General features: G+C 49.7%; 9 protein-coding genes across 9 annotated transcripts; 2 read left to right on the top strand and 7 right to left on the bottom strand.

Annotated features, from left to right (window-relative positions):
- Positions 1-771: 771 nt before the first annotated feature.
- On the bottom strand, positions 772-1,823 carry ASPGLDRAFT_137146 (SDR family oxidoreductase; the record flags this gene model as incomplete). Its single annotated transcript, XM_022541507.1, has 6 exons — positions 772-824; positions 875-969; positions 1,025-1,404; positions 1,457-1,609; positions 1,658-1,744; positions 1,794-1,823. The coding sequence occupies 6 exons, from the start codon at positions 1,821-1,823 to the stop codon at positions 772-774; spliced, it is 798 nt and encodes a 265-aa protein (XP_022396005.1).
- Positions 1,824-2,029: 206 nt separating this feature from the next.
- Positions 2,030-2,908, bottom strand: ASPGLDRAFT_40007 (SDR family NAD(P)-dependent oxidoreductase; the record flags this gene model as incomplete). The annotated part of the gene is made up of 1 exon (XM_022545154.1): positions 2,030-2,908. The coding sequence occupies one exon, from the start codon at positions 2,906-2,908 to the stop codon at positions 2,030-2,032; it is 879 nt and encodes a 292-aa protein (XP_022396004.1).
- A 206-nt stretch (positions 2,909-3,114) lies between these two features.
- Positions 3,115-4,961, bottom strand: ASPGLDRAFT_1055385 (uncharacterized protein). Its single transcript, XM_022539489.1, has 4 exons — positions 4,459-4,961; positions 4,152-4,411; positions 3,613-4,103; positions 3,115-3,564 (listed from the first exon to the last, which is right to left on the bottom strand). The coding sequence occupies exons 1-4, from the start codon at positions 4,876-4,878 to the stop codon at positions 3,230-3,232; spliced, it is 1,506 nt and encodes a 501-aa protein (XP_022396003.1). The 5' UTR covers positions 4,879-4,961; the 3' UTR covers positions 3,115-3,229.
- Positions 4,929-7,420, bottom strand: ASPGLDRAFT_77685 (GMC family oxidoreductase; the record flags this gene model as incomplete). Its single annotated transcript, XM_022549911.1, has 2 exons — positions 4,929-4,946; positions 5,534-7,420. The coding sequence occupies 2 exons, from the start codon at positions 7,418-7,420 to the stop codon at positions 4,929-4,931; spliced, it is 1,905 nt and encodes a 634-aa protein (XP_022396002.1).
- A 443-nt stretch (positions 7,421-7,863) lies between these two features.
- On the top strand, positions 7,864-10,439 carry ASPGLDRAFT_52763 (fungal specific transcription factor domain-containing protein). The gene is made up of 4 exons (XM_022547832.1): positions 7,864-8,303; positions 8,378-8,880; positions 8,981-10,005; positions 10,108-10,439. Exons 1-4 carry the CDS (start codon positions 7,895-7,897, stop codon positions 10,286-10,288), a joined length of 2,118 nt encoding a protein of 705 aa, XP_022396001.1. The 5' UTR covers positions 7,864-7,894; the 3' UTR covers positions 10,289-10,439.
- On the bottom strand, positions 10,371-14,736 carry ASPGLDRAFT_1507027 (uncharacterized protein; the record flags this gene model as incomplete). The annotated part of the gene is made up of 3 exons (XM_022542178.1): positions 10,371-11,833; positions 11,889-14,645; positions 14,722-14,736. 3 exons carry the CDS (start codon positions 14,734-14,736, stop codon positions 10,454-10,456), a joined length of 4,152 nt encoding a protein of 1,383 aa, XP_022396000.1. The 3' UTR covers positions 10,371-10,453.
- A 2,765-nt stretch (positions 14,737-17,501) lies between these two features.
- On the bottom strand, positions 17,502-18,043 carry ASPGLDRAFT_70181 (2,4'-dihydroxyacetophenone dioxygenase family protein; the record flags this gene model as incomplete). The annotated part of the gene is made up of 2 exons (XM_022549456.1): positions 17,502-17,858; positions 17,912-18,043. 2 exons carry the CDS (start codon positions 18,041-18,043, stop codon positions 17,502-17,504), a joined length of 489 nt encoding a protein of 162 aa, XP_022395999.1.
- Positions 17,912-20,510, bottom strand: ASPGLDRAFT_77682 (uncharacterized protein). Its single transcript, XM_022549910.1, has 5 exons — positions 20,314-20,510; positions 19,564-20,264; positions 19,118-19,514; positions 18,784-19,072; positions 17,912-18,733 (listed from the first exon to the last, which is right to left on the bottom strand). The coding sequence occupies exons 1-5, from the start codon at positions 20,493-20,495 to the stop codon at positions 18,380-18,382; spliced, it is 1,923 nt and encodes a 640-aa protein (XP_022395998.1). The 5' UTR covers positions 20,496-20,510; the 3' UTR covers positions 17,912-18,379.
- Positions 20,511-23,450: 2,940 nt separating this feature from the next.
- ASPGLDRAFT_29922 (uncharacterized protein) lies at positions 23,451-23,756 on the top strand (the record flags this gene model as incomplete). The annotated part of the gene is made up of 1 exon (XM_022543900.1): positions 23,451-23,756. One exon carries the CDS (start codon positions 23,451-23,453, stop codon positions 23,754-23,756), a length of 306 nt encoding a protein of 101 aa, XP_022395997.1.
- Between the last annotated feature and the right edge of the window lie 440 nt (positions 23,757-24,196).

Here is a 24,196-nt window from a genome sequence, read left to right as displayed (position 1 = left end):
TGAGGAGATAGTGTATATAGCAGGGGTATGTACAGAGTAGAGTTTTATAGAAGGAGACTCAACATTATACATACTACAAAAAAATATGTACAAAAGACCAAATTCTGGTCGTAAAAGTCAATAAATCCACTACCGAGCTGGGCGGCGGTTCCTGAGTACAACCATACTTCAGTCCTATCTTTTATCAACTTTTTCATCATGAATAACATATCTCTAGCTATTGAGGCCTTTCACAAAGGCCAATTTCAATCCAAAACTGCCAGTGCACATACATTCGAAGTGGTCCCGCAAAGAAACCGCATCGCGAACTGCCGAGAACTATCAGATATTGAAGATGAGGTATTATTGTGACTGGTCAACAGCTAATTACAGCAAGAGAAGAAGTTGACATGAGCCTTTATTCAAGAGGGAGGCAGTTTTAACTCATACAGAGTAATTAGTCACCGCCGCATGAACAGACTCTGCCGGCGAATTTTCGGCCCCATTGAGCACCAGAACCACGGGCGCAACCCCAATAAATTCCAATAATGTATTATGTACCAAATTTGAGAATAATTGTGGCGACGCCAATGGAAAAGAAGCACTGAAATGTCCACTTTAACGCCTTTCGGTTGGTTAGAATCCCACTCCATCCATAATAGCCACGTGCAGCCCGGATTAACTATCGACTTCCCGATACCCAATTCTTGGGCTATATATAAAAATGGATTTCTTATTGCTGAACAGACACAGAATAATCAGGCAAGACAGAGAATAGTGGTCAAAACAAGACTATGCATTTCTCTTGTTCCACTCCCGGTCAAACACAGTCAACGATCGTTGCGCTGGATAGCGTTAGCTGAAGTCCCGTAGATGTTGATTGAACTATACATACCAGAAGGAACAACATCAAGAGCCTTCACTGATCTGTTCAACGGCTGCTCCAGCATATACACGGCCGATTCTGCGACATCCACTGGTTCAAGAGGCCTGCAAGCAAAGTTAGCAACGCCAATAGCATGAGCATAGAATGGAAAGGACATACTGAAATCCCTCAAAGAAGCTATTATACATCTCTTTATCATGTCCAACACGCTGCGAATGGAAATTCGTTGCTACACAACCGGGTCGCAGCGCCATAACGCGGATATTCGTTCCGCTCAGCTCGTTGCGCAATGCATTCGTAAAGGCCTCCTGTGCCGCCTTGTTTGAGTGATAGACTGCTTCGCCTGGGAAGGGGGGCACTTCAAGGCCAGTTACCGATGTTATGTTGAGGATTGTGCCAATCTTGCGGGTGATCATGGAGGTGTTTAGCACTGCGTGGGTTGCGAACATGAAGCCGTTTATGTTGGTGTTGTTCATGGTTAGGATGTCTGATACTCGGAGGTCGTGGAATGCAGAGGGGGCGCCGAGGGCCAGGCCGGCCTGATTTTGTTAGATTGGCGGGAATGGTGGATTGGAGGGAGGGGGGACGCACGTTGTTGACAAGAATGTCGATTTGGCCAAGTTCCTGCACGCTGGATTTAACGGCGCCTTCGACCGCGGTGTAGTCTTGGATGTCGACTGCTTTGTAGATCACCTTGGTTGCATGCTGCTTCTTGATTTTGTCCGCGAGGCTCTGTAGTTTATCCTGCTAGGCGTTAGACAATTTTTCTAAACTGATTGTGGCTTCCCATACCTCAGATCTCGCAAAGAGAATCAAATTCGCGCCTTTCGCAGCGAGTGCTTCGGCGATGGCGGAGCCGATTCCCATAGAAGCCCCAGTCTAAGTCATTTAGTGAGCTGCCGCCGGACATGGGCAGTGAAATGCTTACGAGGAGCACGTTGGATCCTTGAATAGTCATCTTGCTGAGTTCTAAATGGTATCTCTAGCTGTGTCCTTTGAATGTGACATGGGCGATTTATAGCATGGGCTGGGATAGATGTCATCATCGAGGAAACTCGCTATGCGATCTGATTGGTGGATATTCGTTATCCCAGTTGGGGTCGATCAAGTACACCGAAACCGCGTGAATTCAAACAATCCATCAATCTCTTGTTTAAACCCGGTCTACAAACTAATCTTATCCTTAATCTCCGCCGCAGCCGTATCCTTCCAATCCGGCCTCCACCGCGACAACGGTGGCCGCTCATATACGACATCTCCAGTCGACCACACAATCCGCTTCCGATCCAACTCCTCGGTCACTTCATTGTCCGGACAAACAATGTAAAACACGCCATCCGCCATTTTCCTATTCATGTAATCAACAACCTGCTCCGGTGCCCAGGCACCATCCGGTTTGGACGGGAACCGACCGGCGCTGAAGCCTGTGTACGTCCAGCCGGGGACGACGAGATGGACGCTGATTTCGGGATGGTCGGAGTGTAGATGGTAGGATAGTTGCTCTGCGATGGATTTCACGGCGGCCTTGGATGCGTTGTAGGCCGGATTACCCGGGGGATTGGTGATTCCTTGCTTGGAGCCAGTGAGGACGATGGCGCGGGGTTTTGATTCCTTCCCGTTTTTCATGGTGTCGAGGAGGGCTGCGATTCCGTTCGTGTAGCCTAATGTGTTGACGGCGAGGGTGCGCGAGAAATACTCCGGGTCTTGCCAGACGGTTTTTCCAGCCTCTGGCTCGACACTGCACCCGGCGTTTAGCATGAGAAAGTCGATTCCAGAGGGATGCGTTGTCGAAATGCCCTGTTGCAGCACTTTCCAGGCGTTCGCGTCTGCAACGTCCAGGTGGAATATTGATGTTCTGATCTCCGAAGTTGATGGAAATTGACTTGTTGCTTCGAGTAGTGAGTGCTCGTGGACATCGAGAAGGATCAGATTCATGCCGCGAGAGTAGCAGAAGTGCGCCGTCGCCAGACCGATTCCAGAAGCTGCTCCGCTGATGAGAGCGGTAGCTCCCTTGCGGAAGACTGGATGGAGGTTTTCAGACATCTTTGCTGTTCTTGTTCTATCCAGCTCAATGCGTATACAGCCAGGTTTAAACGTAAGTTGTGCCAGATATATGCCATCACAGCCATCCTGAACAATTAATAATTGCCGGACGGATGTCGGAGATATGGGGTATGCGGGGAGCGCTGACCACATCATGATGGAAACCGAGCATAACTGACCAATGACGAGGCTAAGCGCGAAAACTAGTCGAGCCGGAGACAATCTCGCTTTCAACGGCAATTCGCCGAGTTGTCCCACATCCCCACCGTAATCATGGACGATAAAAGGAGATGCGCAAAGTTTATCCTCAGGGTCCGCGACTCATTGAGCCCACAGTGTTCGCAGCTCGTCCGCAAGACACATGGTCCGTCGACCGGAACTCTTCTGGCAGTCTTCAATCAGTTCTAGTGTACGTTGTCTTTCCAACACCCCCTCGGTTACAAGTCCCGCAATGTAAAGACACTGTGTGGAGACCAGGCTCCAGGTGTCGGGAACGCCCGCGTTTGAAACCAGGAATATCTGCTCGCGAGATCGTTCGATTTGGCGACGGGTCCAGAGCGACTGCGTGTGGCCTAAGCCTCGACTCTCGGCTGGTATTGGTGGTCGATGTAAGTTTAACAAGATCTTCGAGGCGTGGTAAACCTGATAGGCGATGGCTGGCTCGTGTTAGTAAACAGGTTTTATCCATTGTCAAGTATACGTACCGCTCTGTGGATACATAAACCACAAAAAAGGAAACTGATGAGACGCATTCTCCTGTTGGGATGCTGTCGGTTCCGCGAAGAAGTGGGACATGGAAGATGGAAGCTTTCTTTTCCAATCCTCCAGGGCAGCATCCAAGGTGGTGACTCTACGTTGCCGAGCTGCGATCTTTTCATCGGCACTAGCCTCGCCTGTATCACCTGAATTGCAGAAGGATACGCATTGTCCAAATATGAAAATCACGCGATTTGCTATGTCCTCAACGCAGACGCCTTCGAATGTCTTAATAAGTGGGGGCTGCCAATATGCTTCGTCGAGAAGCATCTGTCGGCCAGTTTGGAGAGCCGCCCAGATTTCGTGTCTGTACCACGTCCAGTACACAGCTCCCTGAAGTCCGCATTGATTGCCGTAAACCCGACGAGACTGTAAGAAAAACGCGACGCCTCCTAAATGAGACCCGAAGCTCTCGCCCACGACATCGAACATTTCATACCTGTGGAAGTCAGCTTTGGTCTTCCGCGACAACAACGTGCATACGTACGTCGAAAGGATAATGCTCGAGGCCAAAATCTCATCTCTCGAGGCACATTCAGTATCCGCCAGTAACGTACTCAGCGCCTTGATAGCTTTCTGGTGGTAGTGAATGGCAGCATTCTCGCGAATACGTTGCTCGTCTCCTGATGCCTTCAGAGTTGACTGTTTCATTGACAGCGCAAGACATGAGTTCATGAGGACAGGACACCGAAGCGCCATGATTGGCACTTTTCTATAGAATGGCTGGTCGCGGGAGAATGAATCGATCTGTATCCGTAAGCATATTGTATGATGTGTGGTGGTGTGGCTCATACCCATCTGGAAACTCGTTCAACGTAATTCCGGAAAATGGTTACTTCCGCCGCACTCAACTCGATCTGCTCCTGTACGAGGAGTGCTATTGAGCGATCTTCACTGTTCCTCCGGCCACCATCACCTGTGCTGCCTGTGAGACCTAATGTCACGCGAATCGGCGACTCGACCGATGGGGCAAATGACGGAGGCTTCTCGGCGTGCGAGAATATGGCAGCCAGGTTCGGTGAGGGTGAATCATGTAGAGTTGTCGGTATTTCCAGACCGCGAATATCGATCGCATCCAACCCATTCGAGGAAAGCAGCGCGTCTCTTTGGGTTTCGGGCGAAACTCCGCCCTTGCTCCGCTCACCCTGTGGTAGGTGGGTTTGCGGGAATGCAGGTCCCAGGGAGTGGTAACTGGTATCTTGTTGGCCACTCATAGATGAGTCCCTGGCATCTTGGCCGTCGTCATTCTGCGGAAAGGCGCGTCTCAAACGACGCAGCGGCACTGGCTCGTTTCCAGCGCTACTGGGAGCAGCATCGTCATACTTGCATGGTCGGTTCTTCCTAGCGCAATTGTTGCAAACAGGTCTCGCTTCGTCGCATTTCACGCGGCGGCCACGACAAGTTTTACTTGATAATCTATCAGCGACTTCATGTATGACAAAAGCGCAGAATAGCCTACCAGCCTGTAGTGACTCGCAATCTTTTGCGTACAGGGCCACTCTGCCCTCTGCGTTTCATTGAACAAGTGTCCCAAGTATACCATACGGTTTGAGACTCTGAGTGTGCTTCCTTAGCGGAGTGTCACCAGAAGCTGGTAAGTGGGCGTCGGAGAAGCAGCGGAAAATCCCTTTTCGGTAACTAACTAATTAGTTAACTAAGCGGCCCGTATATTGATGCCTGGAAACTAAGGCAGAAATTTATGTGCCTTTCTAACTAATTAACTAGTTAACTAGTTAAAAATTTTTGTCAGAACCGAAAGAGAACAAGCAAGCTTCTGATTTTATCTCATTTTATACGACTCTAAATACCTAGTATAGCAAATTACTAGCCATCCTCCAACACCATGTCCTCTAACGCTTCATCAAGCACCGCATCGTTCAGGTCCAGTTGTATGTCTTCCAATATCACGTCCGTTGCCTTCTCGCTAATCATGTAAACAGGAAGAACAGGAAAGGGTCCTGGTATATGGGGGAAAACAGAAGCGTCAACGACTCTCAAACCCTCGACACCCCGCACGCGGAATCGCGAATCAAGGCATGCCATTGGATCTCCATCTGCGCCAATCGGACAGGTGCTGGTTGCATGGTGTGAGTATGCTTTGTCCTTGATATCCTGCTTGAGTGCGTCGAGACTCTCGATAAAGGTGCCAGGAAACTCCTCTACCATGGGACCAATAGGCTCGGGGATACTCCTGAACATTGAACGGGCAAGTTCAACGCCGTCTGCGATTGCAGTGAGGTCGTGGTCGGGTCTGTCTTTGTTGCCATGCTCATTGAAGAGCCGAAGATTAACCTCTGGCAAATCGCGGGGATCTGCCGAGCGTAAAGTGACGGACCCTGCTTGGGATCGGCGCGGGTGTACCTTGATGAGGTTCCAGCAAAATCGGTTCAAGGCGCCTCCCAGCACCTTGGAGTAACCGGGGAAGTACCCAGGGAACTTTTTTGCTCCTCCAAAAAGGAACAGGTCTAATTCGTCGTTTTCGCTGACTTTGGACTTCTTCTTCACTCCCATCGTCTCCACGATTGACCTATACGGCCCCTTGCCCTCCTGGATCCATTGGGCGAGAGACGGATCCCCGGCGGAGCCAAAGAGCGAGTCTTTGAACACAGAGATACTCTGATCACATTGGTAGATGACTGGGTACTCGTAGTTATCTTGGAGGTTATAACCCACACCAGCAAGGTCAACCCGGGCTGGAATCCCGAACTTGTGGAGCTCCTCTTTCGGACCAATGCCACTTAACTTCAGAAGCTGTGGCGTATTGAATGAACCTCCGGCCACAATAACCTCACGTGAGGCGAAAACGCGTTTCTTGGCCCCAGAATGCTTGGGATTGTATGTCGGGTCTGCCTTGTACATACTCTTTCCCTCCAGGAACTCGATTCCGATTGCCTTGAGTTTTCCATCGCTATCGCTAAACATGATTCTGGTTACAAAGGACCTTGTGCGGATATAGAGCGGATACTTCTTGGTTCCGTCTGCATTTCTTGCATTAGCAGTAGCGACCAAGTAGTTCCGAGCACTGCTCCGTCTACCCCTGTCATTCATAGACAGCGTCAACTGATACACTCCTTCGACTTGGTGAGGCTCTTGAATGTTTATATCGTGGACGACCTGATTGCCTGGCGAAGGTACATCATTAAGAGCAGCCTCAATGAATGGCTTCTTTGAAGTTAACACAATTTGCTCGGCATGGTTTGTCTCCAACCAGCCGCCAAACCCGTGGCCTTCGGTTCCCTCTGGAAGGTAGCCACATCTCTCCAGTCGTTCGAAGTAATGTCTCATTTGTTGCGGATTCCAGGATGAATCGTTTGTGATCTTAACAATACGCTCCCAGTCCTCATCCGGTGGTAGTACAGTTAGCAGAGCGTTGTGTACCGTGCATCCCCCTAATGTCCCTGCTCGCGGATAATATATGCCCTTTTGCTTTGAACCAGACGGAGGATTGACCCCGATAAACGCCTTCCCGTCCGGTGTCTCCCAGGTCATCTTGGGGTCTCTCGCTGCCTGCGCCTCGTCGTCGTAGTGCTTGACAAAGAAATCCCATCTGATAGCTGGATCCTCAGTGGATACAATATGAAAGGCGGGAACCTTCTGCGTAAGGCTATGCCCTTGGTCGTCGCCAGCTTCAAGAAGAAGCACTTGATGACCGTGCCGGGCAAGATTTGCGGCAAGTGGCCCGCCTCCTGCACCTGAGCCAACAATAACATATTCGTAATCACCGGGGATTATCTGCTCTTGATCGTGGCTAGACATTGTGATACACGACGTTGGTAATATATAAAGGAAGAATGCGCTATGGATTCCTACGAGTAACTACCACGTTCCAATGATGTAAATATCATGTCAGACCATGAGCCACAACTGAACCTCTATAGATCGACTGTACCATGGTGCTTTTAGTGACGGATACCAAGGTCTCGCAATCTGGATCGCGGCACTAATATTTTCGAAAAGGCGGGTCAATGATCTTTGAGTTACCCATTCCCCATGCTGGAAACTGAAGGTTTTCGATGAACATAATCTTTGCCCCCATATACAGAAAATCAATGCTATACAGGACGGACAAAGAGAAACGAAAATGAGGGCTAACGCCCCTGAACGCACGTGATCAGAAATTGACTCAGCTTCGGCTCGGAGTTCGGAATCGAAATCGGTATCGGTATCCTTCCTGCTGGTTGCATCGCCGTGAAACGATTCTGTTGCTCTGCGGGAAAAAGAACATGGATTATGAACAGGGGAATGTGTCACCGGGGAGCTCGACTCCTGGGGGAATCAAACGCAAGCCCCGAGTGGCTCTGGCCTGCGAGCAGTGTCGCGCGCGGAAGATTCGCTGTGATGGAGAGACCCCATGCTCCGGGTGCCGACAATTCTGGAGCCTCGTGTACCTACCGCAACCCGAGGAACGACAGGAAGCAAGCAGCGCGTAGAGTCAGTCGGCAACAGCCTATGTTGATTCCTTCTACCAATAATGTTGGATCCTCGCTTGATGCTACTACCGCACCTACCCCGGAAGCGCCCCGGATTGACGCTGCACCGCCTCGCTTGCTGAATGATCCGGTGCACTATAAGCGACAGCGAGAATTGCGGGCTGGTATTGGCGTGTCTAACAAAGATACCGGCTCTTTCCAATTTTATGGTAAGTAGATAGCCACGGAGAAGAAACATTTTGTGACACTTTTCTGGGGGTTATATCGCTTACGTATGAACCAGGCCCGTCCTCTCATTTCTGCTTCATCCAGCGCATCTACCAACGTATCAAACGCAGAGCCCACGAGACACTTTTGACCCCCCAGCGCAGTCCTGTTCCGGAGGGCGTGGGCAATTGGGGACTCGAACGGTTTATGTTCTCCTTGAGCGCCGATAACGATGCTACCAACTGCCAATCCAATGCTTGTTTCCCACGTGAGCTGGGAGAAGCCTTTATCAAATCCTATTTTGAGTTGATACATCCTCAGGTACCAGTGTTAGTATATTCAGAAATCATGGAATTGTGGGATGGTATGTGGCAACCGCCGTCTAAGAGAACTCCTGTCAAGGGTGAAGAGCTCTTACTCATGGTTCTGGCAATCGGTGCCCGGGTGTCAAGCTTCGAAGGGAAACAGGACGTGAATGTGTCCGAGGGGTGGGCCGCATATTTTTCTAAAAGGGCTGATGATGCAACAAATTTGTTCGAGAATCCCAGTCTGCGCTCGACGCACTTTCTTCTTCTTAAGGTGAGCTCCCTTGAACCGCATATGCTCGTGCAAAAGCACAGAACAAATAACAGAGCAAATAAAGGTGCCTATCGGATCAACCAGTGCTAACTCAATCTAGGCCATGTACGCCTTTCAAGTCATGCGACCTAATGACGCATACCTCTGCCTTGGCCACGCTGCTCGTAATGCAATGGCCCTCGGTATCAACCGCTCGCAGGTCGTAGACGGCGCCAATCTTGCAATGCATCGCCTAAGGCGGACTTTCTGGGTAATATATGCCTATGAAAGAGCTTGCACAATATTCACGGGTCGGCCATCAGCGTTCCGGGACGAATTGATCGATGTACCATACCCGGAAGATCTACCCTCACCTGGACCAATCGGTGACTCCGGCGTTTCAGATCCTTCCCCCATAGTTGTCCGCAAGTGCGGATACGTCAGAGCGATGGCCCGAGTTGGCAAGGTAGCTGACAGAATTTTTGTGGACATTTACTCCACCAAAAGCATTTCAAACGTCGCGGATATCAACAAAGTCCGCCACGCCGTGATCGAATGTGACATGGAGTTGGAGTCAATTACCCGCAACTTGCCGCCATATTTACACTTCTTTGACCCTGATCTCCCTGTTGGTGATGGATGGCAGGAGGTACAGCGGATTCTGTTGGGCTGTCATTACTATCTACTTCGGGTGCTGATGCACCGTCCGGCGCTAGTGTTTGCGACATTCTTCAATTCAAAGGCCGAGGCGGAGGAGCGCGGAGCAGGTGCAATGCACGTTCATGACTCAATTGAAGCATCAATCTCGTCGGCGAGATGCATAATCAACTTAACCCACGATGCATATTCTCACCGATGTTCGAAGATAAAGTTCGACGGAACACTCGCAGCCTTCCTAGTGTCCGCCTGCGTCACATTACTCTACGATGTACTGGATCCCGGAACCAGTCCGGAATATGCCAGAGGAACGTTCAGTGTGGTTGAGCGTGGGATTCAGTGCCTTGATCAGCTTCAGCACGTCGGGCCCATCAATGGTAAGATTCTAAGTCTGGACATAATGAAAGTGGCCAAAGATGCGCTTCAATCGTCCCTGGCCGACAGTCAATTAAACGAGGATCTGGTTGATCTATTCCCGTGGTTACAAAGGTGTGTCTCGCTTTCCTTTCGAAATTATTGTATCTTTGTTTTGATTATGATTGTTTTATCCCTCGCGTTATTTGCTGCTAACAGGCTATTCGGAATCTGCAGTGGCAACAATGCAGGCTTCCCTGTCCAAGGGAATGTCTCAACAGCATACATGGAAGACCAGACGATGTCGGAGCCACAGAACTTTCTATCCTCATTGCCGGCAATGCCCGAGGTAAACTACATGTCGCATTGGCTAGAAGCAGGCTTTGATCCGGAAGATATCCCGAATTCGCTATACTGATCGGAGCACATAAGACACGATCCTATTGATATCTTTTCATCTATTACTATTAATTCTATTCTATATGTCTAATGAAATCTTCCTGTATCCAAACCACCACATGTCTACAATCCCTCCTATTCTAGTCACCAATTCATCAGTTCTGTTCAAAAACGCTACACCCGTTCAACGTCTCCAACGCTGAATCTGCACCCGAGTCAACCACGAAATAAAGAAAACAAGCACGACGTTGGTCAGACAAAAGCCCAAGAACACCGCCCAGTCCCTCCAACGCTCGTTGTAGAAGAATTCCATCGTGCTCGCGTAATCGTCACCGACGGAGTAGGGGCAGTATGCACACGACGCAGTGGCATTCGGATTGTGCAAGTACCCTGCGTTTGAACTGCTGTACGCTTCGACGTACTCACCACAGCTCTTACCGGGAGGAGGGTCGAAGACAGCCAAGTCGGAATCGCTACACGCCGCACGTACACCGTGTAAGCTGGAAGAGACCATCGGACCGAAGTAGTACCGCATCGGGTCGACCCAGGTGATCCATGGGCGATAGAAATCGTTCAGCGCGTCGCGGGGAACAACGATGCCGCCGAACATCATAAAAATCACCCAGAAGAGCGAATTGGCGTAGCCGGCCATCGTGCTGTTCGGAAACATCGAGGCCATCAGGTAACAGAATCCAGTAGCGAACACGGAAAATAGGAGGTACATGAAGTAGATCATGCCGGTCGCGGCGCTGCTGCCAGGGAATCCAACTGTCCAATAGCTGCAGAGGAAAATCAGACTGAAGTTGAATGCCTGCCAGGGTGTCTCGACGGCGATCATTGCTACCAACAGCGCCTTGTAGTCGTAAATACCATTGCGCTCCCTAGCCTCGAAGATAGACCACTTCTCGAACCAGATTTCCTGGATATCATTGGCGATTGTCGGAACCACCCATGTCGCGATCAGCAAGGCCAGAGCGTGGTTTTGCAATCCGGGAACGTCAGGACCGGCTTTGAAGAAAGTGAATGCGACCAGTAGTTCGAAGAAGACGCTTTTGAACAGCTTGCTGAAGTTGTATGGTCCGTTTCGCCAGACTGACTTCCACTGCCGCTTCGTCAAATGGAAGATCTGGGCCCTCAGCGGGAGCGCGTATTGCTTTGCCGGGGCAGTGTCTGATTCAAAGTCCGGAGAGGCCTTTTCTGCTATCGACATCACACGATCGTTCACTTCGCTAGATTGCTCGGACTCCTGCCAGCGGCGCGGCCAGTCTGCGCCGTTCTCGTCGTTGTGTGATGCGGCCACCGTTGTGATGACGAATTCGGCTGGGTTATCCTGCTGGCCCATGACGGCTCCGCGGTGAGCGAAATAACCATTGAGCGGCTCTCCGGTCTCGCCAAAGTAGACGGTGCGGCCACCGGGAGCCAGGATCAAGGTGTGATCGAACATCTCGAAGATGACACTTGACGGTTGGTGAATCGTACAAACAATCGGAATGCCCTGGGCAGCGATTTTACGGAGGAATGCGACGATTGAGAAAGCAGCCTGGCTGTCTAGACCGGAGGTGGGCTGTATTGATCGTCAGTAAGTCGAAGGAAAGATGAAGGCAAATTCCGGAACATACCTCATCCAGGAACAAAAGCGCCGATGGACGAGCACAGAGTTCAACTCCGATTGTGACACGCTTCCTTTCCTCAACACCCAGCGAGCCGACAATTGCGTCCGCAATGGGATCCAACTCGAGCAATTCCATAATCTTCTCCACGTCCTGCACCTTCTCGTCGTGAGATGTCTCCGCGGACTGTCGCAAGAATGCCGAGAATTGCAGTGCCTCTCGCACAGTGGCCAACGGCTCGTGGACATCCTGCTGCATGCAGAATCCACACGCACGCGAAAAGCCTTGGTCAAGTGGTTTTCCGTCGAAAAGGAGGGTCCCTTCCGTTCTTCCTTCGGTCTTGCGGCCAGAGATCGTTTCCAACAGTGTCGTTTTTCCAGCCCCGGAACCTCCCATAAGAGCAGTCAGTTGGCCTGGCTTGACGTATCCCGTGACATTGTTGAGCAGGTGGAGCTCCTGTCCGGCGGAGTGAACGAAGTAGTTGACGTTGTGGAAGGAGAAAGTACGTTGGTTGGAATGCGAAACAGTACGTTGGTTTGCCGTCTCTTCCACGGTCGTCCGGATGGAGCTTCCGGAGGCTGATGGCGCCGCTGGCTGCTGACTCTGACCCTCCACGTCTGTCTTTTCCGAAAAGAAACCGCTCGGGTTGGCCCCCCGTCTGTAGGCGCGCGCATTCGACGTGCTTGTTTCACGTGTCATGATGCTGAGGCCAAGAGCTGTCAGGACCACGTAAAGGAACCACATAACTAGGATAATGCCAAAGTCCCGCCAAAGGAACTTGACATTGAATCCATACTGGTTAGTGAGGTAAGTTTCCCCCGATACGTCGGCTGATCCTTTCACCGCTCCTGCCATGGGGCATCCCTGGTATTGGATGTCGTTGTAGCCTGATCCGTGTGGAATGAGCTGGCCAGGCGTGCAATGGAGCATGATACCTGCGAACTCGTTGCCCATCAATGACTCTACACCGTACGGCGTCGGCGAGATTCGTCGGATCCATGAACCCCAGCGGTGCATTGTCGGGACAGGGGGCGCGTATCCTGAATAGAGACAGGTAACCGGCACAGCGCATCCGCCCATCAAGAACCCAGTGTTGAGATTCGGTGCCCAGGCTCCAAGCATGCGAAACAGGCACGAGATGCATGTAAGGTGAGTGAAAACGATGAGCACAAATATCCAGAAACTTGAAGCTGTCTTGTCCAGCCCGATGGTGAAGTAGTAGCAACATGAGAAGACGAGTGCCTGGAGAAAAGCAACCGGTATCTCAGCGAGTGCTCCGGCGATGACCAGGGCAACTGGGTGTGCATATCCCATCCGGTGCTGCTTCAGAAGGATAGCGCGTGACCTAATTGTTTTCGGGACCTCGGTGAGGGCGTTGAGATTGAAGTAGACCAAGGCAAAGAAAAGCGCACCGCTTCGTTCGAATGAGCCCGTGGCTGTTTTGGGCGCCATGTAGTAAGCCGACGAGGTGATCACAGCGTTCACAGCTGTTAGAATGAAGACAGTGATCAAGGTCGTTCGATCTCTCCAAGTTAGTTGATATTGTCTGCGCAACGCCGTGAGAGTTTGGGTACCGAGCGAGGATGGTTCAGTGGCTGACTTCGGACTGAGCTTGGAACGCATCCCTTCCACTTCCGACTGGAAATTGCTGGTATAAGACGCGTCCGAGGCGATGTTTTCCTGGTACCTGATCATGTCCTTCTGCAAAAGACGGTAGTCATTACTGCTGCGAAAGACTTGGGCGAGGGATTCGGCTGTGTCGTAACGAGGACCATTGAATGTTTTCTGGAATTTCCGTTCCGCGGGAGACGTGATTGCCGTGAGGAAGTCGGCCGTAGTTTGCCTTTCTGGACAATGGAATCCAAGCTCCAAGAAGTATTCCTTTGCCCGACTGGCAGGGCCACAGAAGATCATCTGCCCTTCATACATGACGACGACACGGTCGAAATATTGATACATTGCTTCCGATACTTGGTAGAGCGTCGCCACATTGGACATCCCAGTGCGCCTTGACATGTCCCTCAGAAGCTCCAGGAAGCTCAGTGCGGAGGAGCTGTCGAGTCCTCGGATGGGATTGTCCCAGCATGCGAGGGCAGGGTTGACAGCAAGCACCTCAGCCAGAGAGATTCGCTTCCTCTCCCCGCCAGAAACACCACGAACAAAGGCGTCACCGACTCTGGTATCGTATGTATGAGACAGCCCCAGCGATTCCAGTATGCGGCCAGTCATCCACTTCGAGAATTGCGACGAAGATTCGGGTTGGGCCTCGGGTTTGCGAAGGCGCAAGGCAAAGTCCAGGGTGTCTTTTACCGGCAGCATAGGTAGATGTATGTCGTCTTCGGCGCAGTAGACAGCTTCAGAACGATATCTTTTTCCCATCTCAGCCGAAGAGAGACCAGCATACTGAATCGAGCCCTGCACTTCTTGGAAGGATTGGTGTTGGTTGGCAAGAACCCGCAGGACCGTCGAGCAGCCTGCCCCGGGACGGCCCAGAACCAACATTGTCTCGCCAGGGAAGAGAACACCGGTGACATCCTGGATGATCGATGACGATTTCTGAGGAGAGTCTTTCATCAACTTGCGACCGGTGTTGACAGGCCATGTCAGAATGTCCGTGAAGATCTTGAGGAGGTCGGTAACTGTTTGCGAAGAGCCGCTCGCCCCGACGGCCGTGACGTTGGAAAACGAGACACCTAGGGATCGCCCATCTGGTCTATAGATCGGTAGACTGTCGCGTCCTCCCTCGTCGGTATCGGGGAGTCCTTTCTGAAATGCAACGCGAAGCAATCAGCCCACTCTGCTTGATGACAGCCACAGCGCATTTGGGTGTCAATTTACTTACCGGGTCAGCCGACATGTTATCGAGAGCCGGGGGAAGTTGTTCTTGAGCCTTCTATGTAGATGCAGCGGCGATTTGGTAAATGCTGAAATCAAGCAGGCCTTCGAGGGCTGAGCAGGCTTTGAGAGCGAAGTAATCGGATGAAACGCAGCGAGCAGCATGCTGATTTATAAATGACAGCTTCCTTGCCTTCGATATTCTAGCCCTCGTCTGGATTAGTATTGACATGCCGAGATGCTCGGTTCGGAGATGATGCTATCGGAATTCCTATTGGGTGGCTGTTCCGAGTACGGGTCGTGGCCTGCTCGTTAGCGGAACGGAACTCGGGACTTTCTAACTGCTCCGAGACGTAAAACAACCAAGCTTAGAAAGCTGTCAGACCGTTTCCCAGGACTAGAACAATCTGGAATCGATCGTCGTCTTAATCCCATGCGCATGTCAACGTTCATCCTTAGGGCTCGTGCTCTGTAGTACCGACCTGCCGGTTCGTCATTCGGCTCCACAGTCCCGATGCTGATCTGCCGGGCCGAGCCTGTGCGTCAGATCGTGTCGGCATCCCGGTCGTCCTCGGTTCACGCCATAACGCCGGGACTCTGTTGAGTCCTGCTCATTCAAGACCCTATTTCATTTCTAAGCTGATTCGATGACAAAGGGACGAGTGTCGTTGGTGCTATCTGAATCTGGTTGTCGTAGCAATCCCCATGAATGTCCTTAAGATCCATTCTCCAGTAGTTTGCCAAGGATGACTTTTCACCCAGCATCATGGTCAACGCATAGAAGAACAAGTGAACCAGAATCAATGCACCGTGGTATTTCCATAAGCGGAGTAATCCTACTTGTACTGCGTATTCGGTCGTATTTACTAAGGCTATAGCGGGAACCTGAGGAATATTAGGCCGTATCGGCCCTTCCCTCTTGCATCAAGTCCTCGTCAACTTGAACTTCTTTAGTTAATGTTGCTTCAACCACTGTAATTCGTCTTCCAAGTTCGCGATAATGTCCTTTCATTTACCGGTCGACAAGGACCCTTTCTCCAAACGCTTCTTTACAATGATCTTTTTTTTTTTTTTTTTTTTCATCGAGTTTTTTGTCGAAACTATCCTCCCGGGGGTGCTTGCCGTCTTTCTTCTAGGCGCAATTGTGTTGTTCTGTGGGAAAATGCTCGGGTTTACTCATGAATCCCCGAAGAAAATGATGGAAGCAGACTCAGAACTTCCTGTCAAAGCGGTTGATAAGAAAACATTTATCAAAATCGAGACGGAAATTATGGAGGAGATGCTACGGGCACGCCGGGCGAAGCTGGAAAAGTTGGCCAAGGATGATTGATTGGAGAACAAAGGGTCTGCATTTGTTTTCGTACGGTGATGAGTTCCGTCCCAGACCAGGCCTTGATTCCTTTACTCAATGGTCTCAGCGGTGAGCAATCTTCTTATTGGACGTCGGGGAAAGGGGATAAAGGAAGAGGGGAGATGAATAGAAGCTTTTTGCAACAGTGTGTTCCGTTATTCTTGAATAGCTTTTCTATTGTCTGGTTTACTCTCGGGAAACAGTGAGCGGTCGAAATTGAACCAAGTCCCCTGTCTTGTATATAGTATTCGGCCCAACGACGCCCATGATGCCATGCAGACGAGAACAATGCAAATCCGGAGTACATTCGGCCTGGAACGGGAGATGATCGGACGGAAGCAATTGATCCTGCTAAATGAGACGGTCTGGCTTTTATCAGGAGATAATGAATTGCAGTTTAGTTGATCACTTGTCCATTTGGGATAACAATACGAAAGGTCAATCCACCAGCCCCGATGGTGGAACGGAGCTCATTCCAGCTAGGCGATGAGAGGACGTAGAGCATATCTTGACCAAGGGGTCATGGCGGCATTGTATTACCGGAGACGTGGATGTATATCCTGTGCCGAAATACACACTTGTGCCTGAGACCTTAACATTGGGCGATGAGGGAAGCCAATTCCCTCGCCAGAGATCTAGGCCCTGTTTGTCTTTAAATTACAAAAGTAGAAGCCCGAGGTGATTGATCAGCACAATAGGGTTTGACCTGCATCCTCGGATCGGGTGGATCAGGAACCAAAGTTTGGCAGTATTGCAACCGCTCCCAGAGTTGAGGAGCGTATAATTTCTCATTAAACCCTCTTCTTTTCGACCGTTCTGACCGTATATCTGAGGCAGTAACGACATCATCTATCGGGTTAACGGAATTCGATTCCGTGCTCTTATATTCAAATGGAAGTCTGCAATGGAGAACAGTCTTGAGGAAGCCATTGCCATTCTCATCAAAGCAATCGCTGCCTACATTGGCGCCTTTGCACTCAGGGAATTCGTTCGAGTTTTTCAACTTGCCCGACGCATTACGGAGCCAGAGGAATGGCGCTTGGAAAGGAATCAGGATTCAGGGCGTCCGGTCCGTCATCTCGATCCTGAGTGTGTTGACCGTCGAAGCCTAAAATGACTGTCTTTTACGCGTTTACTATTGTGTCGAGCTGCATCCTGTTGGCTCTAGAGCTCGACTTGCTCGTTATCTCTCTCGATATGTGTTCGCGAATAGCAATTTTGTCGTTATCGTTCTTTTCTGGCATGCGAGCCATTTCAAACAGTTTATGCGTGGACTGAGGACGCACTATCCTGGACATGTCACCCACAACAAATTCGAAGTGAGACATAAGAATCTTCTATTCATACATCAGGGACAAGTCGTGCTAATATAGAAAGTCGTGCAATTAATGTGAAGAAACCAGAAGCATATTCTATATCCTTGCAGAATGAACGGCTCATCGAATAAACTGATCAACATAATTCGCACCCAATCCAACCCGTTCATAATGCATCTTCGCACTTGCAAGCTTCGAAAAGACATCTTCCACCCCCACAGGTTTCCCATCTGGATCAACGTAAATGTACGCTCTCGTAACATGAAACAGCGTCACCATCTCCTCGACCCCGTCCGGAACCTCGAGCGTATGAATATCACCAGGCGGCTCAAACGCGTGACTCCCCTCCGTCGCCCACCAATCATGCTCGAGGTAATGCCATTTACCGTGGAGAGTTGTCGCGTGAACAGGTCCGGTATGGCGATGGCGCGATAGGATTCCCGATTTGCGGACACGGGGTAGATTGACGAAATATCCCTGTGAGACGGAGAAAACAAGAGGGCGGAACCAGATATCGGGGGCTTGGGAACCCAGAGTCGTTCGTCGAAATCCAAGCTCAAGACATTCGGGATAACGAGGTCGTTTGGGACATTCGGTAGAGGTTCGTCGCGGTATGGGATAGCGGTCGCTTTTGGTCGGTCATCTTGGGTTGACGATATCATGTAACCATTATTAGGAGGTTAAAGGATAGAGGAAGCGCAGTTGTCTGCTATGGTGTATGTCCAATCGGCCGAGTATCATTCGTCAGGTCATGGTGGGGTAGTTTGTGGAGATGCCGAACTGGAGATCTGTCGACTCCACCGGGCTAAGTTCCAACCTGACTGATTCTCGAGTATGGTAGTATCCCTTCGGTTGGAAAGGTTAAGCGCACATTGAATCGGAGGAGTTGATCTGTAAGGTGATTAGATATTCTGATGCAGGTCACGAGTGATCTCGACTTGGCTCAGCGAAGCCCGTATAAGTGTCGGATAAGTGTTAGTGGTTCTATCGGAGCCATGTTACACTTCCGGCAAAGGGTCCAGTGAAGGATGACCTGCCATGTTATCCCAGAACGCAAACTCGGAATCCCAGAGGTCCTGGTTCAGCAACGCCGTCCAATCCTCGTTTCGCGGCTGGGGAGTTATCTTCGAATGCACAGAATCAAGGAACCTCTGGATAGTCTGCGTTGCCTTGGATAGTAATGCGTAGTTTGGATCCTCTGGTCGAATAATTGTTCCTATCTCGACTTCGGCGACGAATACGTTGAGGTCTTGGATAGTCTTTGTCCACGGTATCGGAGTGCTTGAGTTGTTTCTTTGTCTGAGCATTGCGAGAAGTAGGATTCCGGCCGCTGGAAGACCAAAGTGGGCAACCTTTGGTGGTTAGTGATATGAAATTGTATCTCCGTACATCAAGTATTTACCTTCCAGATGAGACTCGTCCCTGAATTGACAAGTCGGTCCCGGAGAAGAATAGTTTCTGTAACCAGGGAGAGCATTTCTTGCGCCGCCTCTATAATGGACGCATTTGGTTCAGCCGGGCTGTCCAGCAAGAGAAGATGTACAAGAAACAACACCTGCAAATGATTGAGTCGCACACTGGCCACGAAATCTCGCTCAAACGGATTCCCAGTAAACTGTTTCAAGGTGCTGTCTAATCGAAATTGGGGAGGTAGTGCCTCCCATTCAGCTCTGGCTTTTTCTTGAATGGCACTTGTTCCGTTAGCTTGGTTCACTTCCAACAGGATGAAAACGTACGTTGCTCTTTCAATATATGTGTCGTCTTTGACATCACGGAGCATCTCCATTATATCCTCTTTCAACGAGGCGCATATTACAGACCAGCGCGTATCCCCACAATACGTAGCTTTAATCTCTTCGTCTCCATCAGCATTCGGAGTATGTCCATAGGCCAACATCTCGAACCCTATCCAGCTCGAAGGAAGGTGAAGATGACAAAACCGCTTGCACATTCGGGGAGGTCGACCAAGGAAAATGGCCAAGTTTTTGTCCGCGGAGTAAATTCTGGCAGAAGCGGTTTTGCGCATCTCTGTTAGGAACGGAGGTGCGTCGGGTTTCGCTTCGAGATCCTCGTGGTAGCCCAATGCGAATGTTGAAGAAATCACATCCCCGATTCTGCGCCACGAATGATAACCTGATTCGTTAATAATAAAATGCAGACCAAGCTCGACGATATCACTCACTCTGGTCTCCATCCACGTGCGAGTGGACGATGAAATTTTCGTATTGGAATAAAAGTTGCAAGTCATTCAAACAGTCCAAAGATAAACAAATGTCCAAAATATAATCGCAGAGCTTCATCGCCATGCGACGAAGAGAATATTGTCCTTTCTCCGTCGAGTATAGAGAGGGGAAGAAGGACACATCCAGCGTCGCGCGACTGACGGCTGAGAAGAATAGTCCCAGGGTCTCCCATCGAGTATTTTGATGTAGGAACTGGGCGGAGAAAGAGTCGAGTGTTGAAGATTGATCAAATTCCAGAGGCCGGGCGGAGTTCTGCAGCAACTGTCGTGCATATGCCAGATGCCAGTTCCCGTCCGACATGCATGCTAGCAGATGGTGCATGCTTTCGGTACATTGTGCAACAAACGGTCCTGTAAGAGCCAGATTGACGCCTTTTGCAAGCCAGAACGAGACCAGATCGATTATTCCTTTCAGTGGGAACGCGCTCAGTAGCTGTCGGAGAGTATCGGCACCCTGCTGTATTAAGTGATCATCTCCATTTGAGTGACTACCTTGCATAGCTTGGAATGTGTCGCTGCGATCTCCATCCGGGGAGATATGGCTAAAGATAGCAGCATGGCTCGAAGATCCAAGGTATCCAGGATTCGGATATGGGGTCTGTCGGGCGTTGAACAACGGCGACTCCTCCGGCGATCGCAGACTGTACAGCCGTCAGTACCGGTTTCGGATAGAACCGAGGGCTATCTAACCTATTCTGTGGCTCAACCGATGGCGACGAAACGCTCGTTCTTCGACGTTTGAAGGGTGAATCGCGGTAGATGCAGATGCCGGCTTGGTTGGTGTTGCGACAGCGAGTACACACCGGTCGTTTGTGATCGCAGGCTAATTTCGCCTTTCTGCATCGCTCACATGCTGCCAATCTGGAACCCATTTTAGTATATATGGCTCGTCCGTTGGTCGATTGTTCCTGAATCGGAGTCAAAACATCGGAGAAGATTTTGCTGATCGGATCGGAGATCGGGGAATTTTCCTATCTTCTCCGATCTCTCCGACATCACCCAGCGGGCGGCTGCGGTATTCACTCTATGGATAACTCTTGAGTGCATAGAATCAATGCACTTTTTTCGAGATTGAAATTCCTGAATTGTGGACAGGGAAGTGCTCTCGACTGGTAGCCCCGTCGCAATTTGATCAATCCCAACCTTTCCGTACACTGAATGCAAGTCTGGAATCAAACCATACCTCTCTTTTACTATGCACATACTACATAAGTCAGGTAAAAAGAAACTTGGTCATGATAACGCTGGTGATGATGATAGGAAGTGTCAAAACTATACGCCTAAACAAAGAATGCCAGTGGCAATAGAGTTCTGAGACTGGTACGAGGCGCATCTCCATTTCTAAAAATGCAGTTGTGCTAACTTATACTAGGCTTGCCATAGTCTACGGTACTTCATCTTTGAAGAGACAGAATGCCAAGTGAGTGCGCTTGAAGATGGAGAGGTGACCATGATAGAACGCCTGCGACCTTCGAACGACCAATGCTTTCGAACACGATTCTGCTACTAGAAATTTGTTCATAGGCTCCATTTGGTTGCTTCGTCGATTATTGGAACCATATATCCCAATCGTTATGATGCCAATACGATGGAGCTAGCAGCTGACCGACAATAGACTCTGGTCTTAATTTTACACCATACCATTCGAGCTGCAACTTGGGAGCAACAAAGACCTTGATGCATAAATTCGCTTTACGAACAGGGCATCTGCAAACAGCCTTCGATTGCAAGCATTTGCTCTACAGCTAATGTACGACAATGTCCAGCTTTTACTTTATATCAGATCTGGGTAAATGCGCGCATTTGGCCCGGCTGGCATCGAACATTACGGTGCGGTACAAGGATATTGTGGAAGAAGTTTATAGGACGCAAGTTTGGGACTTACTGTCACATATTTCACACTAATACTCACTCTTATAGTCGTATCATACCCTGGCTCAAGTGGCACAAGCGGCGCGAAAGAAGACTCTTCAAGTCCATTTATCTGTACAGAAAGATAGCCGGTACTATTTACAATGTGCCATATTAATATTTTCGAGATTCCGAGGCGAATTTCGTCGCTATCCCGATCGATCAGGGACTCAGAACGAGGCGGGGGCTTTAAACTCCGTTCCTATGCAACAGGTTCCAGTCTTCAGAGATGGCAAATACAATGAGGCTGCCATGAATATCAGTTTCATCTCTCATATTTGTGATATAACGATCATCGCTCCTCGCAGGAATAGTGACCAAAAACCTCTTAAAGGCACAACTCCAAGCCCGCAGCCCTCTTTATATTCTTCAACCATTTTTTTTTTTTTTTCGCACCAGACGACAGCCTGAAGGAATCGCCTAAAAAAAAACGCATCATCGTAGAGCAGCATTGTTCCCGTCCACAGGCTTCAAGGGCTGCGATGTCATTCTGTCCGGCAGTGTGACGTACATACTAGTCCAGGTGTAAAATCGGCAGTTACCACTTACGAATGGTCGAAGAGCGAGGCAAGAAATGGTCTCGGTTCCAACGCAGTCCTAATACACTCCAGAGCGGCAACCGCCAGAGCTAAAGTAGTGTCTCGTATAGGGATAATGATATGTCTCTGAGGTCAGTTGAGCCATGATGCCCAGAAACGACCTACCCATATCCGACTGAAATGGAAGTTGAGAGTAAAAGACCATCTCAGAAATACAATCTCAACGATCTCGAGCGTGTTTTTTAACTGCCATTGAAGCGGGCATTGCCTTAGCTTTACCGGGGTCTTCTTCAAGATACTACGAATAACCTTGGCCACTTACTTGATATGGCTGATATAAGTTTTCTTCGAGTAAGGGATCAGGAAGTGCCATCTTTCAATGTGCTTTGCTGCTGTTTCATTTTCCATTTCTTTCCTTGTTATATGAAACTTCTCAGGTTCTCATTTGTTGTTTCAGGCACTATCATCATTACGGGCATCGTGATTTCAGTAGAACCGTCCTTATTTCTTTAAATCGACTATAGCCCTCCCTAAAACTCCCAATCTTATCGGATATGCCAGAAAACACCACTCCCACCCTACGTCTCCATCTTTGTATGTCCTCAAGCGGGCAAGCCACTTCATGGTCGAGAGTCTTAGGCAACGGTAACCATTTCAACCACACCGAAGCCGGTAACAGACGACCCGTCACCTTGATGGAGCCTTCATACGCAATCTCCACCTTGCTAGATCCCGCCATTTCTTGGCCAGTAACCGTACTTATGGCCAGCAGAAACCCTTCACCACTCATGTAAACAGTCCACTCCTAGGGGTAGTCGATGTTGGTGGCATTGGATTTCCACGTCTTGGTCATTTTGGGAGGTGAGCGAAGCTGGGAGGAACTTGCAGGCCGAGCAAAGTAGATACTTTCAAGGCGAAATAAACGCAAGGCAGCGGCTCAGGCGCTTGAAGAGCAGGCTTGGCCCTGGAAACGTGTTTTACAGTTCTCTGCCAGGACTCTCCAAATATTAAACCAAACCTCGCTGTCCATTATTGAACTTTCAGCCTCGCAATGGAAGTTTACAGGTACAGATACAAAGACAGCAGGAAGTTGCTAGAGGTAAAGATTCCTTAGGAAAGCAGCCTATGGAAAACCAGGTCAGGGTTCGCGAGATCTTTAGGGAAGTCCGATATGAATATTAAACACCGTATGAAATATTATCACATGAGAACATGTCCTTCTTTCGCTTGCGGTTTGGATCAGTGTCAAATGCACCATACATCACCAGCAGTCACTGTGCATCAAGAATCATCAAATTCAAGGCAACTATCAAAGAGTAATCTTGGCTGTCGACAATGCAAAGCAAAGCAGGTAAAATGTGATGAGACAATCCCAACATGCCAATGTTGCTTACGCCGGGGTTTGGTCCATTCTTTGGCTCCGCGCCTGACACAGTGGCAGTCAGAAACACCCTGGTTCTCATCGTGGATGGACTCCTCGATGGAAACCGACGACTTCTCCAATATTGGTTGGAAAATGTTAGTCAGATGTTGGTGATTGACCCCGAGGATAACCCCTACTCTTTTCTGGCTCTGGAATACATCTCGGAATCGGCAGCGTTGTTAAACGTCGTTCAGTCAATAAGTGCCTGTCATGAACAGTATTTCCCCCCGTATGCTCCTATGATTGCCCTTGAGGAATGAGGGAAAGCTCTGGTATCTCTGTGAAAGGACAGCTACAGACCACACCATTAACGTCTCTCCTTACCATGATGCTGCTGGCATTGTCGCATGGAGCTGAATGCGAAGTGGCTGATTTCAGGAAGCAAAATCTGTTTACTGCACGGCCTCTGGTCAATCGAATACTCCAGAACACTTCATTACTCTCTGAGAATGACTACCTGTCCTCACTCTGTTTCAGGACGTATCTCTATTCTGATATGTCGTGTGCATTTCTGATAAATCTGAAGTTAGATACGCTAGGCTTCTCTATCATGGTGCACAGGATGGGCCACTGGCATCACCCAATGCATGGCTCTTGTACTGAGTTTCTCTTCATCCTGGCCAACGTGGGTCGTTGCTTTCAGCAGATCCTGGACGACTTGCAATGAAGTGACCCTGTTCAAGAATCCAGGCTGGAGCTG

The sequence above is a fragment of the Aspergillus glaucus genome, assembly GCF_001890805.1.
Source record: "Aspergillus glaucus CBS 516.65 unplaced genomic scaffold ASPGLscaffold_32, whole genome shotgun sequence".
NCBI lineage: Eukaryota > Fungi > Ascomycota > Eurotiomycetes > Eurotiales > Aspergillaceae > Aspergillus > Aspergillus glaucus.
The sequence above is the reverse complement of the archived record's forward strand: the minus strand, read 5'-3'. Positions and strand labels throughout refer to the sequence as shown.